The sequence below is a fragment of the Diaporthe amygdali genome (assembly GCF_026229845.1).
Source record: "Diaporthe amygdali strain CAA958 chromosome Unknown NODE_2_length_3802984_cov_64_841326, whole genome shotgun sequence".
Lineage (NCBI taxonomy): Eukaryota > Fungi > Ascomycota > Sordariomycetes > Diaporthales > Diaporthaceae > Diaporthe > Diaporthe amygdali.
The window spans coordinates 1,806,701-1,823,324 of NW_026517022.1; the positions used below are offsets into that span (position 1 = coordinate 1,806,701).

General features: G+C 53.7%; 4 protein-coding genes across 4 annotated transcripts; 2 read left to right on the forward strand and 2 right to left on the reverse strand.

Moving 5' to 3' along the window:
• Window positions 1-293: 293 nt before the first annotated feature.
• Window positions 294-5,882, reverse strand: J7T55_011886 (anucleate primary sterigmata protein A; the record flags this gene model as incomplete). Its single annotated transcript, XM_053136717.1, has 3 exons — window positions 294-436; window positions 501-5,373; window positions 5,430-5,882. 3 exons carry the CDS (start codon window positions 5,880-5,882, stop codon window positions 294-296), a joined length of 5,469 nt encoding a protein of 1,822 aa, XP_052999691.1.
• Window positions 5,883-8,806: 2,924 nt separating this feature from the next.
• Window positions 8,807-10,305, reverse strand: J7T55_011887 (uncharacterized protein; the record flags this gene model as incomplete). The annotated part of the gene is made up of 5 exons (XM_053136718.1): window positions 8,807-9,378; window positions 9,430-9,713; window positions 9,773-9,944; window positions 10,074-10,217; window positions 10,293-10,305. 5 exons carry the CDS (start codon window positions 10,303-10,305, stop codon window positions 8,807-8,809), a joined length of 1,185 nt encoding a protein of 394 aa, XP_052999692.1.
• A 66-nt stretch (window positions 10,306-10,371) lies between these two features.
• On the forward strand, window positions 10,372-13,784 carry J7T55_011888 (uncharacterized protein; the record flags this gene model as incomplete). The annotated part of the gene is made up of 6 exons (XM_053136719.1): window positions 10,372-10,491; window positions 10,545-10,639; window positions 10,820-11,366; window positions 11,417-13,202; window positions 13,252-13,691; window positions 13,758-13,784. 6 exons carry the CDS (start codon window positions 10,372-10,374, stop codon window positions 13,782-13,784), a joined length of 3,015 nt encoding a protein of 1,004 aa, XP_052999693.1.
• A 1,152-nt stretch (window positions 13,785-14,936) lies between these two features.
• Window positions 14,937-15,974, forward strand: J7T55_011889 (pre-mrna splicing factor cwc24; the record flags this gene model as incomplete). Its single annotated transcript, XM_053136720.1, has 1 exon — window positions 14,937-15,974. The coding sequence occupies one exon, from the start codon at window positions 14,937-14,939 to the stop codon at window positions 15,972-15,974; it is 1,038 nt and encodes a 345-aa protein (XP_052999694.1).
• Window positions 15,975-16,624: the final 650 nt, after the last annotated feature.

Below are 16,624 nucleotides of genomic sequence, written 5' to 3' on the forward strand. Positions count from 1 at the left end.
AGGTATCGTGTAGAGTCTGGTGTGAGACCAGTCGATGACAAGTAGATGCCGAATGAGTTTTCCATGCCGAGACACGCAAAATGAAATTAGGCATCATCAAGTTCGTAAAGAGATTCTGAGACGTGACGCTCGTTGTGGTTGTTTGGATGTATTGCAAATGATAATAGCAATGTGTGCGGCGAGTTCTGAATCGGGGTCGATCTGGTATTTGCCGTGTATGTGGTTTGTCGAGAAAAAAGGAAATACAATCAGTGAGTGACAGGGTCACGATGCAGACTGGGAAATGACTAAAATCATGATCCAGATCTGATCGTCCCCAATGATGGGCCGGGTGTGCTCGCACGAGATGGATGCGAGTGGATACTCGCGTGGTCGTGACCGTGCTGAGACTGACGACTACCCTTCTTGCGTGTTAAAGTACCAACATCATGCCTCCCTATTCATTATCAGTCAGCGAGAACGATCCACGTGAACCTTATCTTTGGTTTGTCTCAACTTACCATCACAGCATGACCGGACGTTATCCAGCCTGTCGGCCTCTCTATCTTGCTTCTCGTACATCATCCTCAGTTCTTCCGCACTATCATGCGCCTCGTTGTTGTCGTAGAAGCTGCTTTGGTCCTGGGGACCGCTGCGGCTCTTCAATGTGCTGAGTGAATCCTGGGTAGACTTCCAGTACCCGCTGAGCCGGCCAGTGAAGGTCGGCCGCGAGATACTAGCCGAAGATGAATTCTTCTTGTGGTTCGGTGTCAGTGTAGGCACATCCAGATTCATAGCAGAGTGGCTGCGTGTTCCCTGTGAGGTGTACGATGAGATCGAAGGCGGCGGACGAGGCCTTGTGCCAGCTGCTGGGCGGCGACCATACTGTGGGTTGAACTCGTCGACGTCTTCCCTGGTGATGCCATTGACCATCTCCTCTGTGTCTGCGTGGCCTTCACTATTGGTTCGGAGGAGCAGGTAAGAGAGGGCGTTGAACCAAGTCTCATGCCGTTGACCTGTCGTACAGGTAAACTTGACACTCCGGCCTGGTGATATAATGACGAGACTCTTGCGGTGCAGTCCAGGGGGCATAGGGTTGTCGTCTGTGACAACACGCACCGCCTCGATGGGCACGCTCTTGGCTCGAAGCTCGGAACGGCCGGCATTGCTGGGATCCCGATCACTCCAGTACAAGGTACGGGTGTAAGGGTGGACCCAGAAGTACCGACGGTGTCTCTTCTCCGACATCTCGCCACGGCCTGCCTTGCGAGTGTACTTCCACAAGTATTCACCGATCATAGTCTGAGTGATAGCTTGAATCATCCGTGGATCTGTGTTCGGCCCAAAGCCGTGCGGGTCCATGCCCATTCCGCCGATGTTCTGGAAGCGTGCATCCACCTCGGAAGCAAAGCTCGAGACGGACGACTTCCGGCTTCTCGCGGTGAGCCGAGTTGGCGAGTGGACCTCCACAGTACCGTGTGCAGAGTCCATTCTATCCTGGCGAGGCGTCGGCGTGCCCTTGACACTTGCAGTGACGGACCTGGCTGACATCGGCGTCCTAGGTCTAGTCAACGGGTTCTTGTAGGCAGATGCCGGGAAGAGCGGGGGCCCCATGCTGCCGACCGCGCCTTGTCCGCTGTTAGCTGTGCCTGTTCGTGCGGCCTCGATAACCTCCTTATGGTTCGGCGGCAGTGGTGGCGCGTTCTTCAGCGAAGCACGAGTGCTGGATGCGCTGTCGGGTCTACGGGAGGCAGCATCCGCAGCAGATTCAGCGCCTGCGTCCATCGGTTTACTCTTAGGCCTGAGAGCATTGTTCAGGCTCTCATGTGATCGTTGCACGCGGACGGTACCTGGCGTGCCGATGCTGCTCGCGCTCACAACAGAATCGGACTTCTGGTGCCCAGCGTGTGTCTGTGGTCGGTTCTTAGCCTGGAGTATCTGATCAATTGCATCGGCTGTCAGAGAAGTCTGGGCACCGGAATCAGACATCTTGATGTTCTCCTTGCGGCCAGCCTGGGCGCTGGTGTTTGCGTTGGCCGAGATCTCCCGGAATGGACGTTGCGAATCTGGAGTCGCTGTGAGAGGAGTGTCTCTAGGTGATTGCCTGGTCTCATCCTCAGCGATGAAGGGCGTCTCGAGCTCTTGGCTCTTGCCTCGTCCGAAGAAAGACCCGAAGAAACCCTTTGATGGCGTCGACGGCCGCTCTTCTTCGTCCCGTGGGATGATGAAGGCATTCCTCTTCGGGCTTCTAGGCGAGAGGGGCTCGGTTTCCAATGATTGAATTGATGAGAAGTCAAGCGGAGCATGCGCAGGCTTTCTCGCGATGAGTTCCTTCTCGTTAGTTTGGACAGGTTGGACCGGCTCGACGTGCTCAGAGATGATGGAGGATACGGTCAGCGGTGGCGAGAGCACCTCAGGTTCTGATCTTGGCTCAATGTGCTCTGAAGCAATGGCCGAGACAGACAAGGCAGGTAGAGGCTCAGCGTTGGGTTCGACATTCTCTGCCACGATGGAGGACATCGAGAGTGGTGGTGGTAGCGGTTGAAGCTCCGCCCTTGGCTCTACGTGCTCTGAAGCTATCGTAGACATGGACAGTGAAGGAAGAGGAGTTGCAGGCTCTGCCTGCGGTTCAATGCCCTCGGCCACGAGGGTAGAGAACGCCAGATCCGCCGGAGGCGGCTTGGGAGCCTCCACATACTCCACGACACGTATTGTTCGTGGCTCTGGTTCGGGAACGGCCACAGGCTCAACTTCTGCGGAGGCAATCGAGGAGAATGCCAGCTCTGCAGGAGGTGGCTTCGGTGCGTCCACGTACTCTACAACACGAACTGTTCGTGGCTCAGGCTCGGGGACGGCCACAGGCTCGATGTCCGCAGTAGAAATTGATGAGAACGCCAGCTCCGCGGGAGGCGGCTTTGGCGCATCCACATATTCCACAACGCGCACAATTTGCGGCTCAGGCTCTGGCACCGCCACGGGCTCGACTTCTGCGGTGGAAATTGGGGAAAATGCCAACTCCGGAGGGGGTGGCTTCGGTGCTTCCACATACTCCACGACACGGACGATCTTTGGTTCACGCTCCGGCTCAGCGATAGGCTCAACATCTGCAGCGAGAATGGAGGAGAGTGCCAATGTCGGCATTGGCTCTTCTGGCTCGGCAACTGGTTCGACATCTGTGGCCAAAATTGACGAGAATGCCAGTGGAGGCAATGGCGTCTCTGGCTCAGCCAATGGTTCGACATGCTCCGCAACTACTGATGACATCGTCAAGGTAGGAGGAGCAGGAGGTGGAACTTCAGGCTCAGCAATCGGCTCCACATCCCAGGCGACCAGACCAGACATGCTCAGCGTGGGAGGTGCGACCTGAGGCTCAGGAATGGGTTCAACGTGCTCAGACACGACGTCGGAGAGAGCAAGTCTTGGAGGTAGAGCAGGCTCAGGCTCAGCTTCACGCTCTGCCAGGGGCTCAATTTCCTCGGCGTGTACGTTAGACATGGCCAGCCTCTGAGGTGGTGGAAGATGCGGTGTTGGCAAGGCGCCAATTGTGAGCGGTGATTTAGCAACCTGAGCGGATGTAACGTCCGTCTCAGAATTCTCAGCTGTGAGTGGAGTCGTAGTCGCTGAGACGGACTGCACGTCGACGGGCTCCGTCATCATACCGCTGTCAATCATAATGACCTTCGGCATGATAGGTACGGCTGGCACAGTAGAGGCCATTGACGCGGTCCGCCCTGTAGCAGTCGAGCTTGGTGTGACAGAACGAAGGCTTCTTTGGGCCGGTGTGTTCATAACTGAGTCTTCGTCGCTACCTTCCAGGTCATTAAGCTCGGCAAACAAGCTCTGTTGCGGCATGCCACTTGGGCCAGAAAAGCTGCCGTTGGGGTTGGTCGCCGGGCTACTTTGCAGAGAAGGTCCGTCACTCAATTGCCTTGAGCGCCGGGACATTGTGCTACGACTGGCACGCAGTCGCATGTGAGCTGGAGAATTGGGGGTCCTCGTGGGATCCATGTAGTCTCCCTCATCCTCGCTCGCAGATGTGGATGCAGTGCTCTCATACGAGTACTCTTGGTTGGCTGCGAGGATAGGTGCTCGCTTGAGAACACTGGCCCTGACTGTAGCCCTCTTCGAGGGGCTCTCAGTCTCGGTGTCAGAGTCAAAGAAGTCTTCTGCACCAGTCTGGAAGTCGTCGGTCTCAGTGCCACGCTCATGAGCTGTCTCGAAAGCGTCAGTAGTCTCGTGCGCCTCATTGGCCGTTTCAAACTCATCCGTCTCGGTGGACCGCAAAGGTATATCAGCCATTCGAGACGAGTGCCCCAGGGGTGGAGAGCCCTTCTGAGTCGCGACCTCCTCCCACTCGGGATCCTCCAGGTGCAAAATCTCGGCTTTGACAGCACGCGAAGTACCCAGCTTGTCGAGTTTCGCCGGCTTTTTGAATTCTCGGGACTTGGCCTCCCTGGCACGCCTGTGATGGGGTCGCTCAGCAGGGTCGCTGCGCATTTTTTCAATTTCATCCCTGGCATCTTGGAGCAGTCGCTTCAACTCAAGCTTCTCGGTCTTCTCTCGGTGGACGTTGGTGCGAAGGCTCTGGATCGTGCGCTGTGCGTGCTGGAGAGAGGTCTTCAAAGTTTCGCTCTCAAGCATCGAGTGTCTGGGGGTCGGCTTGATGGGTGAGGGAGGAGGAGAGTGCTCGGGGGTCATGTTACCACCGACGTTCTCCAGGTCATCCTCACTGCTTCCAGAGGGAGTGTTTCGTTGGCTGGTCCTTCCTCTCTCCAGTGAAATAGCCTTGGCAAGCTCCTGATTTTGGCTGGTCAACTCGTCGATCTTGCGCTGCATCGCTGCGCGCTCGCCTTCGGCTATCACGGCATTGCGCTTGGCCATACCAAGCTCAATATCGTGATGCTTGACAGCTGCCGCATGGTCATCGGCAAGCTTTGAATGTGCCGTCTTGATCTCGTCAAGCTCCCGCTGAGTTGAATTCTTGTCGGCCTGAAGGAGGTTGAGCGAGTTGGTCATCTTCTTCTCCCGGTCGGATGCTTCCTTTTGCGCGGCCATGAGCTCCTGGATTTGGGTCTCCAAATTCCAGTTCTCGTCCTTGTAACGCATTTCGCTCTCGTCCAAGTTCCTCATCCGCTGTTGGAAGCCCTCCATCTCCCTCTGCAGGCCTGATTTCTCAGACTTTACATCTTTGAGCTCCTCCTCCCTCTCCTGAAGGAGGGCCTGCAGGTTTCGGACCTGGGTGATGAGGGATGTACTGATCTCGGCGGCGAACTCTATATCGTGGATGCGATTGGCAGGCTGATTGCGCAATTTGCGATTTGGTACACTGAACTTGCTGGGTGATCCCGTAGCTAGGGTTTCGAACTTGTCGAACTTGGAAGGACTGGCGGACCTCTGAACAGAATATCATCAGCTGTGGTCATGTTTCCACCGGATCTGCACTGACTTACCCTGACTCCGCTCTTATCCGGAGTGAAAGGTATGGCCACGGCCGCCTCATTGCTGGGAATGCGCTGCTTGGGGAGAAAGGCCCTAGCACTCTCTCTCGCAACCTCGTTGAAGTCCTTCTCAATGCTCGTGAGTTTCTTCTTGAGATCCGGTGACAGCTCCTCCTCGGCCTCGAGCTGCTCCACCTCCTTCAGTCGATCTTCGAGCTCCTTGCGCTGTTGAACCAGGGCGGTGCCGAGCTTGCCGGCTTCTTCCATGCGCCTGTCGGTGTCGGCCAGATGAGCCTCGAGCGCCTGCTTTGCTGAGTTTGCTGAGGCGCCAGGGCCGAGCGCAAAGGAGTGCGAGTCGAATGCGGCATGTCGGTGGTGGGTAGGAGTGCCGGTGGAGAGGAAGGGATCGGGCTCTCCCTGGCCGACGACCAGGGAGGGCTTATCGGAAGCCATCGAGGTAGCCATTGTGTTCTAGCGACACAACAAGCGACACGATGCCTTCGAAAACCGAGTCGTTGTTAGACCATGGACAAAAGAGTGCGAACGAGAGCGTGGAGGTCTGTGAAGGTGGTCGAGGTGTTGAGAATTGCCCGAAGGGGAAATTGCCTTTCCCACTCTACGGGAGAGACCCCGCGCTTGGATCCAGTCCGCCCAGATGAAGCGAAAACACGTGAAATCTTGTTTAATTGGTGGCAGCCGAAGACATGAAACAGCCGCGAAGGGGCGGGCCGTGAATCGAAAATGAGTTGATGAAGAAACGGCGACGGTCAGCGAAAAGACACAAAAACTAGAATGAACGAGCGAGCCGCGTTGTTGTGTTGTGCTGTGCCTGGCCGCGGGTGTTGCGTGTTGTGTTGTTTTGTCGTGTTGACCTAGTCCGGTCCTAGGCTCTGGCTAAGCAGGCGGGCTTGCGTGATAAGCGAGCGAGCGAGAGGGGGGGTTGAGCTGGGCGTGCAGCTGCTTGCTTGTCTTATGTTGTGGTGTGGGTGGTGCAGTGCAGCACTCCTAGCAGTGCAAGTGGGATGGTTGCAGTCAACACGGCCCCTCAGTCCAGGTCGGTAGGTTCAGAATGCGGCAACCTGCAGGACGAAGATCGAAACGGAGTTTGGACGAGCCGGGATGGGCAGGGAAGCGACAACGAATTAGGGGGGGTGTGGCCAAAAGACCAACGGAACAAGGCAGGCGGACGACTTGTGGCGTTTAAGGCGGTACGGCACGGCACGGAATCGTATCCTAAAGTATTGCTGAACTTGACTCGAGTCGAATCGATTAGGAGAATTATATATCGGTCGGTCTTTGGGTTGCTACTGAAAAGCACCGCAGTACTGGTCGGTTAAGACGACTGTGGTGGATTGAACAGAGATAGCAAGGTTCGGTCGGTGGCAATCGCAGCTGGAGTGAGTGAGTGGACAGAGCGGGAGAACAGGGTCCCGGCTCTTGGTAAGAACAGCAACAAAGTGCAAGCAATAACTTAAAAAGAGTCAAGCAAAAGATAAAACAATTGTACAGTACAGCCGCAGCCCAGCCCAGCGTGGAAAACAAAGTCTGGCTGTAGCTACGTGTGTGAAGGGGAAGGGGAATGAAAAAGGGGAGGGGAGGTCGAAGGATAGGGTGAACGAAGAAGACGTCTGGCCTCGACTCTCTCTCTCTCTCTCTCCTCTCTCTCTCAAAACAGTGTCTCGGTGAGGGAAGGGGCGCGGGCGAAAAGCAAAAGAAGGAGAGCAGAGGGAGGGGGACGCGAACGAGCGAGCGATTGAGATTGAGGTCAAGGGAACAGACCTCATCGACCAGGGCCGGAAGCACAGGGTGGGGATCTAAACGAAATCGCCTGCTGAGCCTGTGATCCACATTTTCATATTCACATTCACCAGGGACATGGGCCATCACCGAGGGGAGCATTCGCGAGCACCGGGGTCGAGTTATTGCACAGTACTGCAGGGTGCCTGACTCCCATCAACACTCGCTCGCTCACTGCCACAACTCGACGCGAGATCAGCATTATCAACATCAGCACCCACGATGTAGGCTAAATATCATGTCAACACAAGCCAACCAAATAGCCAACCAAATTCGGGTGGGACGAGTGGGATGAGTAATTCGGTGCAGGGGACATCCAGTCTCGCCCGACCCCAGGAGCCAGCCCAACAAGACTAAAACATCGAAACACTGCTCCCAAGTCCCGCGCGATTGGATACCGACGAACGCAAACGTTGGCAGTTCGCTCTCCCGTGCTGCCGCTAGCGAACTGACAACCAACCCATCCCGACACACAGATACATGCCAATACACTACGTAGTAGATGTGACGTGCATGCGACACACAGAGGCCGGCCGAGCCTGGCGTGCCTGGCTCGCTTTGGTCCCCGCCCAAAGTCTGGTTCCGGCTGTCGGCCCACGTGCGAAACGTGCACTCTCATAACGCCTGGACGGCCATCTTCATCAAGGTGTGGAGCAGAGGCATGTCCGGCAGAAGTTGGCAGCGGGAGCTCGGTGCTGAGGCGAAACATGGGGGATAAGGCCCTATGCCGTGCGTCTGTGAGCATTGGATGGATCGAGGGGCCTGTTGTGCAGAAGCCCACTTTCCCCGTATTCACACATGTTCACGCGACACAGCTGTCTCTCCTTCTCCATAGCAACCAACGCTTTTCAGCTTCTTAGCCTAGACACGCACGACATGGTGATTCACAACACAAATCAGCCCAAACCTGCAGGTCTTCGTGCTACTGAGACGAGTGTCCTGAAGAAGCAAGTGCTCACAGTCGCGTCGATGTCCTGGCCGAAGAGTGAGTCAACTTTGGCTGATGTGAAGAGTGCATAAACAAAACATGCGCTCCTCATTTGAGCCGCTCAGGGGTCTCCCTTGCGCGTCCAGCTCAGGCATTGGCGTGAACTCACGCACCTAGCGCGATACCCAGGTACCAGCATCGGCACTAGTTGACTATGCAGGCACTTTTGAGGAAATCAAAACTTCTCCGTGAAGAAGAAAAATCAAGAAATTTTTGTTATGCGATGTCAAAAGGCCGTCAGACAAGAAACCTTAAGCTTAACCCCACAAACAGAGCCGTGTTGTCTCATTGAAGGAGGCGCCAGGTTCCTAACGTGCCCAGCATCTTTGTAGAGCACCCATCCCTGCAACGGAATCCATCCTATAACGGAATAGCCTGGATTTAGACTAGAATATAGACAACTATATGTACTCTCCTCGCGCATTCACGATGACCTCAACTACCGACAGCACGGTAACTATAATGAGGGCCCAACAGAGTACACGGCACACATTCTTTGAATGTGTCGGCTGAACTGCGTTCTAGCAATGGTAGGATGCTGCATTTAATCGCCTTCGAGACTTTTATTGTGCAAGTACCAGTAAAGCGCAGACTTCGATATCTTTCAGGGTACCAGCCCGTACGCCAAGTCCGACAACTGATTCCAAAACTCGAAGCCTTCATACTGCTCACCACTGTGCGTAACTACATCTTCCATCAGGGCCGTATCTGACGGAGGGACGCCCGGATCTGTTTTTGACAAATACCAGCGCTCAATGCCGCGATATGCTTCGGCATACTCAGCTAAAAGTGGCCGTCCGTGAATGACAATCGCGCAACGAGGACTGCCGAGGCAGCTGGCTGCGTCAAGAAGCTTGCTCAATTGGCGCAAAAATTCCGGAAGGTTGTACATCGTCCGCGCCGTCTCCAAGTCCCAGCCATGGTCCTCCACACAGAGGAGCCTCAAGGCCTTTATAATGGCCAAAGCAAGATGAAGGATGGAGACGAAGGTGAGGGAAGGGTAGGATTCAACCGGCACCAGGCGGAAAGCGTCGCAAAGTGCTTGCGTGCTCTCTAAGCAATCCCACATCGTGCGACATCTCAGGTGCGTAGGCTCAAACGTGTCGCCCTTGTCGCCATGCTTGAAGGGCTCGAATAAGCGGATGCGAATAGCGGCGCAATGGGATCGCAGAAGATCTAGACACAGGCCTCAGCGGTGACTCTCTGTGACCAGGGTGGGAGACTTACGATTCCACTTCAGGTGCTCCGGCAGCTGCTGCATGAATGTATCCAGCTCATTTCGAATAGAAGCCACGGCTATAGAGTGGAACTTTCGGAAGGGGCTGGTATTGGTGACCTCAATCGGCTCCCAAAAAACATCATTAACCTTGATCGCGATCTGCCGTATCCGTATCAGGTTCACCAGTAATAAGTCAGTAGGATATTCTTGATCCTGTATCAATTGCCTGCAGCACTGGTCCAAGTGCGTTGTATATTCGAATCTGGATCGCTTGCCAACAAGGCCGCACAGTCTAGCATAGGCGTGGTAAGCATTGTGACAGGCACGTGACAGAAGTGGCTGGAAACTCACGTAGAGATCACATAGTACACACCAAGAACTGATCGATGACCGTCGCTCGTTTGCTTGGGCTGAGGTGGGAGCTCATTCCTCAGTTGAGCTGCTTCGTCGACGATAGATCCGAAGGTGGGATTCACGGGCCGGCGGGTACTGTTGAGACCCAGATCGCCAACCAAGCCTACGGCTATCTGCAAAAGGCTTGTATCCTTAGCGGTCGCGAAGAAGTATATATCGTTCCTAGTAATTGTATGTGTCAGTTATTGAATATAAAAAGATGAAACTTTGTGTAGATTACGGCAAAGATTATTCTTACCAGGCAAGGAACACCTGGCCACGCCGTTGGTACCATTACATCCACCAGCAATACTCTTCAGCTTGGAATCTCTGAGAAGCTCGGGATCTTCTTTGAATATGCCTCTCTGATCATCGCGGCCCTCGTCGTGGCTCTCACGTGGAACTGGGAGTTGGCATTAGTTACATCCTCGGGATTTGTAGTTATCGTACTAGTCGTTGGCACTCTTCTTCCACTCACTGTCAAGGGTCAAGCGCGCCTAGCCAAGGCAGAGTCTCAAGCGGCAACTATTGCCAGCGAGGCCTTTGCAAGCATTCGAATGATCATGGCCTGCGGTGCGCAACAGCAGATTGTTGAGAAGTATGGTGGCTTTATTAAGGAGGCTAAAAAGCAAGCCCAAGCTATCAGCCCGCTCACATCACTTCAATTTGCCTTGACTGTAAGTGGTAAGCACAGAACGCAAATCTCGACATACTGACCTCCGCTCCGCAGTTCTTCGGTGTCTTTGGTACTGTCGCTCTTACATTCTGGTATGGCACTCTGATCTTTACAAAGAACAGATTGGATGATATCGGAGTTATTATCGTGTAAGAAGACTCATTCCCTCCGAGACTGTTTGGAAGCTCACGTGGTTGTAGTGTACTTCTCTCTCTAACTACCATTTTCTTTTCCTTAAATCGTATCTCAGCTCCTATGCAGGCTGTTGCAAAAGCCACCCTGGCAGCCTGCGAGTTCTTCTCCGTCATAGACACTCCTCTTCCTGAAAGAGGCTGGCTGAAGGGTCCTGAAGTTTCTGCTACAAAAGACATTTGCTTTGACAACGTGACTTTTGCCTATCCGAGTCGACCTGACATCAAGATCCTCGATCAGTTGGACTTGCGCATCGAGGCTGGCAAAATCACCGCCATTGTTGGCCTAATTGAGCGTTGGTACACCCTGAAACAGCCACATGCAATCGCCAAAGCGACACAGCAGGACAAGGATAAGAAAGGGAAAAAGGGTCAAAACGGCGATGACGACCACGTTGAGCTGAGCAGGATTGAATCACCAGAGATCGTAGTCCCAGTCAAACTACAAGGCGCTGTCACAACCTGCGGTCATTCATTGGACGACATCGATGTCAAATGGTGGCGATCACAGATTGGACTTGTTCAACAGGAGCCTTTCTTGTTTAATGATACAATCTACGAAAACGTCGCCCGAGGCTTGATCGGCTCTCCGTGGGAGGGAGAGTTTGAGGAGCGGAAGAGGCAACTCGTCAAGGAAGCCTGCCAAGAAGCATTTGCTGATGAGTTCATCGACAAGCTTCCTCTGGTATGTCTAGAGAACTACCGAGCTTGACCGTGGCTGACAACTTGTTCCAGGGATACGATACCAATGTCGGTGATGGAGGTGCCAGGCTCTCAGGCGGTCAACGCCAACGCATTGCCATTGCGCGATCCATCATCAAGAGGCCGTCCATTCTCATCCTCGACGAAGCTACCAGTGCGATTGACGTCCGTGGCGAGCGAATCGTACAGGCCGCCCTCGATAGAGCAGCTTCGGGCCGAACGACGATCACCATTGCCCACCGACTTTCAACCATCAAAAACGCAGATCGCATTGTGGTTCTCAATAGAGGCAAGATTGCCGAGTCGGGTACCCATGAGAGCCTCATGTCCATTAACGGCGGTGTCTATTCTGGGCTGGTCAATGCCCAAGCTCTTTCTCTCGGAGACTCTGCGCAAGAAGATCTGGAGAAAGGTTCCGCCACAGATGATGTTGACCTCCTGGTCCACGAAAAGACTCGAGCAGAATCAGAGTGTGGCGAAAATCTCGGTGAGAGCGTGGCAACTGAGAATGGAAAAGACCGCGGCTTCTTTGGAAGCTTTGGCCAGTTCTTCTATGAGTCCAAGACTTATTGGGGTGTCATAGGATTCTCCCTCATTACTTCCGCCGCGGCTGGTGCAGCGCAGCCATTATATGCCTGGATGTTTTCCAAATCCATCGACCTCTTCAAGTACCAAGAAGACCATTCTCGTCTCATGGATAAGGTGGACTTCCTGGCTGGTATGTGGACAGTCTTTGCGGCTTCGGCGGGTATCGCCTACTTCTTGACTTTTGTCTCGTCAGGCCGCGTGGCATCTTTAATCCGGGCAAAGTATCAGACGCAGTATTTCGAGTCATTCATATTTCAGCGAGCGGCGTACTTCGACGAGAATGGCAACTCTCATGGCACACTCGTCTCGCGGGTCAGGGATGACCCGCTGAAGCTTGAAGAGATGATGGGTACCAACATCGCCCAAGTCTGTGTCGCCGTTGGCAACGTTATAGGCGGCATTGTGATGGCTCTGGTTTATAGCTGGAAGCTCGCACTTGTCTCCCTCTGTGCCGTGATGCCAGTGTGCATCTTCTCAGGCTACATTCGCTTCCGGTATGAGCTTTTGTTTGAGAAGCTGAACGACGAGGTCTTTGCCGAGAGCTCCCACTTCGCCTCTGAAGCTCTCGGTGCGTTCCGCACTGTCGCATCTTTGGCTCTTGAGGACTCAATCTCGACTCGCTTTGAGCAGCTTTGCCACGGCCATGTCGTTGCCGCGTACAAGAAGGCTCGCTGGGTCAGCATTATCCTCGGTTTCTCTGACAGTGCGACTTTGGCTAGCCAGGCGCTCATTTTCTATTACGGTGGCCGACTACTTGTGCGGGAAGAGATTGGAGTTATGGCGTTTTTCGTATGCTTAATGGCAATGATGAATGCTGCCGAAGGATTCGGCCAAAGTCTGAGTTTCGGTCCAAATGCTGCCCAGGCAACCGCTGCGTCAAACCGCATCCTCGATGCCAGAGAATCCCGGTTGACGAAGCAACACGGAGAGGATGACATCCCTAACACAGAGGGCGGCATCAGAATCGAGCTTCGTCACGTTCGCCTGAGGTATCTGACCCAAGAGACACCAGTTCTTAAGGGACTGACCATGACTATCGAGAAAGGACAATTTGCAGCTCTAGTTGGCGCCTCAGGCTGCGGTAAGACTAGCATAATATCTTTGTTGGAGAGGTTCTATGAGCCTGAAAAGGGCCAGGTCTTGTGCAATGGGAAGGATATTTCAGATATCGACATTTACACCTACCGCAAGCACCTGTCCTTAGTGTCACAAGAGCCGAACCTCATCCAAGGTTAGCACTCTCACTGTCACAGGCTTCACGCAATTACTGACATCTACAGGCACAATCCGAGACAACATTCTACTTGGTCTTGATCCCGACACTATCACGGAGGATCAACTTCACGCCGCATGTCGTGATGCCTCAATTCACAACTTCGTGGCGTCCCTCCCCGACGGCTACAATACCGACATTGGCTCCCGCGGTGTTTCTCTCTCCGGCGGACAGAGACAGCGCATTTGCATTGCCCGCGCGCTGATTCGCAACCCCCGAATCCTCCTACTTGATGAGGCCACTAGCTCTCTTGATTCCGAGAGCGAGAGGCTCGTTCAGGCGGCTTTTGAACGTGCGGCCAAGGGCAGAACCATGATTGCGATTGCGCACCGGCTGGCCACCGTCCAAAATGCAGACGTTATTTTCGTCATGGGTGACGGTGGTCGACTACTTGAAAAGGGAAGTCACTCAGAGCTCCTTAGAAAGAGGGGGGTCTATTTTCAAATGGTACGTTTCAGATCAAAAAGGCTTGAGCCTTCTCGTAAAGGACATTCTGGGCTGACCAAATAATAGTGCCAAAGTCAGGCTCTTGACCAGTGAAGCTAAAGCCTGCGGTCTGATACTAAAATGCTATGGCTGCTCTTGGACTGGGCATAGTAAGCTGGTGGGGATGCGATTAATAAATCAAATCAGGACCAGCTGCCCGGGGTGATGAGTGAGCTTTAAGTTCTCATGACTGGCTGCCACGAAAGGTGGCCAGATGTTCTTATTCGAAGATCCAAAGGACAGCATCTAGCTTTTTTACAGGGGAAGCCGGCAAGTCATTGGCATCTGGTGTGGATGTGAGTTAATTTACGGATGGAGTCAATCCAGGTCGGAAATAGAATTAGAGGCCTAGGTCGAGGGATATCGCGAGAAGTATTTCAACTAGCATTATTGAAGCTACTCAATTTTCGTGGATGCGTCCCCGATACTGGGGTTAGTGCGGATTCCTGCTCTTCGGGTTGCGGCCAATACTTTTCACTGCCCCGAAACATTGCTATGAATCACTGTAGTATTGTCACCCGATTTCTAGCTTTCAAGTCCGTTTTCGGCCATGGCGATGTCTTCTAAAGCATATTACACAAGCGATGACTACGACAGCACGTTGATCGAAAGTGGATTGTGTTAAGCTCAGGCAAAAGCCAGCAGACTGATTGATTAGCAAAAGCGTGCGAGCGGTCAGGAGCTGCACATGTCATGGACGTACTCACTTTCTGCTATTAGTGTCTGGTTGCGAAATTTATTCAAAATAGTACAACCCGTACGAGACGCGGGAATGTTCGTAGATATGTCCGGTGGCCTTACCTCGACCTCTGACCAACGTTGGACAGATATGCCCTCTTGCCAATCCTTCTTCATTTGCTTTCGTGCATTTCCCTCTCTTTTAATTCATTCCGCAAACCATAGTTTGTTATACCGATACTCCAAAATTGTAGAGGCAATCTAATGCAAGTGCACCTATTTAGTACGGCCTTCTGCTAGGATGACCAGGGGACTCTATGCAATTCTGTGTGGAGCATTAGTCAGATCTGCACTACGGTCGGCTTGGCCCGTTGGTTGCCCAGGCCCCTGACGTCTTGCTCTGGTAGCGGTTTATCAGCCGCCGTGGCATCGGATTTGAAATGCATCCATCTTTCCGTCACCAGACTTTCTCGACGACATTCCACCCTGACACTGCAACATCCTCGTAGGTACCAGGAGCTGGAGATCATGGAAGAGAACAAGACCACACCGTCCGAGACACCTGCGGCGCCTGTCGCCGTCTTCAAGAAGCGAGGCGCAAAGGCCAAGGCAAACTTCAGAAAGAGGCCCGCAACGCCACCACCCGCAAACAGCGACAGCGACGACTCCGACTACTCCTCTGCAGAAGATGACCAAGGCAGGAAGGTCAAGCGCAGGAAGAAGAACACAGGCATAGTCACGGCTTCTTCGAAAGACAACCCAGCCGCGGACAAGGACGTGTCCGCCTCTGTCTTCAGCGCCGACCGCAGCGTGCCCATCAGCAACTCCAACGATGCCACAAAACAAAGCAACTGGTATGACGAAGATGCAAAAGATGCGCTGTCAGCGAAGAACCTCCTAGGCTCAACACGCGTCATGGCTGAGACGCAGGCGCCGGATGGCACCTACAAGGGATTGGCGAACCAGAGCTCCTTCATTCAGAAGAACCCCAATGCGCCCAAGAAGACTGTTGGCCCGATCAAAGCCCCAACGAATATCCGCACAATCACAGTCATGGACTACGCCCCTGACGTGTGCAAAGACTACAAGCAGACCGGCTTCTGCGGTTTCGGCGACAACTGCAAGTTCCTCCACAGCAGAGAGGACTACAAACAGTCATGGGCCCTGGACCGGGAGTGGGAAGACGTCACAAAGGGCAAGAAGCACCTTGGCGGGACGGTAGTGGCCAGCGCGGACCGGCAGAACAGGACGGCGGAGGATGAGGACGATGCAGAGGAGGCCCTGCTGGAGAACATTCCATTTGTGTGCCTCATATGCCGCGGCCCTTACAAGTCGCCCATCATCACGCGATGCGGTCACTACTTCTGCGAGCCTTGTGCGTTGAATCGGTACCGTCGAGACCCGAGCTGTGCGCAGTGCGGCGCGGGTACGAACGGGGTGTTCAACTCCGGGAAGCGATTACAGAAGCTATTGGATAAGAAGAGGGAACGCGCGGCAAGGAGAAGACAAGAGGCCATCGAGAGGGGCGAAGAAGTCAGTAGTGAAGAGGAGGGAGAAGGGGAGTAGAGAAGGACTGCCTGAGCGTGGCCATGACAGTTAGGAATATGGCTGCGTAGCACCAGCCTGGCTAGATGATAATCGAAAGTCACTCAGGGCCTCGTTCCCTGATAGAACTGCAGAGATGTACATAAAATCAAATATCGGAACCATCAAAGACGAAAGTCTAGCCATGATGTTGCGAGACCGAGACCGGAGAAATGTAAAAGAGTAGCCATTAAACGAAACTCTGAGACGGAGGTACCGACTCAAATCATGCCTAGATAGACTATAGAAAGGACCTGTCGGTCAACCTGGTGTCTTTGAGACACCTTTCCAAATCGAGAGCAACATATCCGGATTCGTATGCTTATGTGTTACGTGTTTCCCTTGCCTGATTTGGCTCTTTGGCAATACCAAGCTACTCATGCAAGCACAAAAGGCCGCCATTTCAAACATAGAGTCCCATCAAGGCTCGCCGGAAGCCACCTCAGGTATCCACCACAGGAAGTCAAGCTTACCCCACCTGAGCGAGGCAGCCAGCCCTGCAGCCCTGCTGAGACAAGACATCCATGCTTTAGAGGGGTGCAGCTGCCCCTCGTCCCATGTGATCTCACCTTTTTGTCCCCCGGACAGTTGCATCATCGGACCTCTTTCTCTTATCAAGCCTCTAGGCAGCC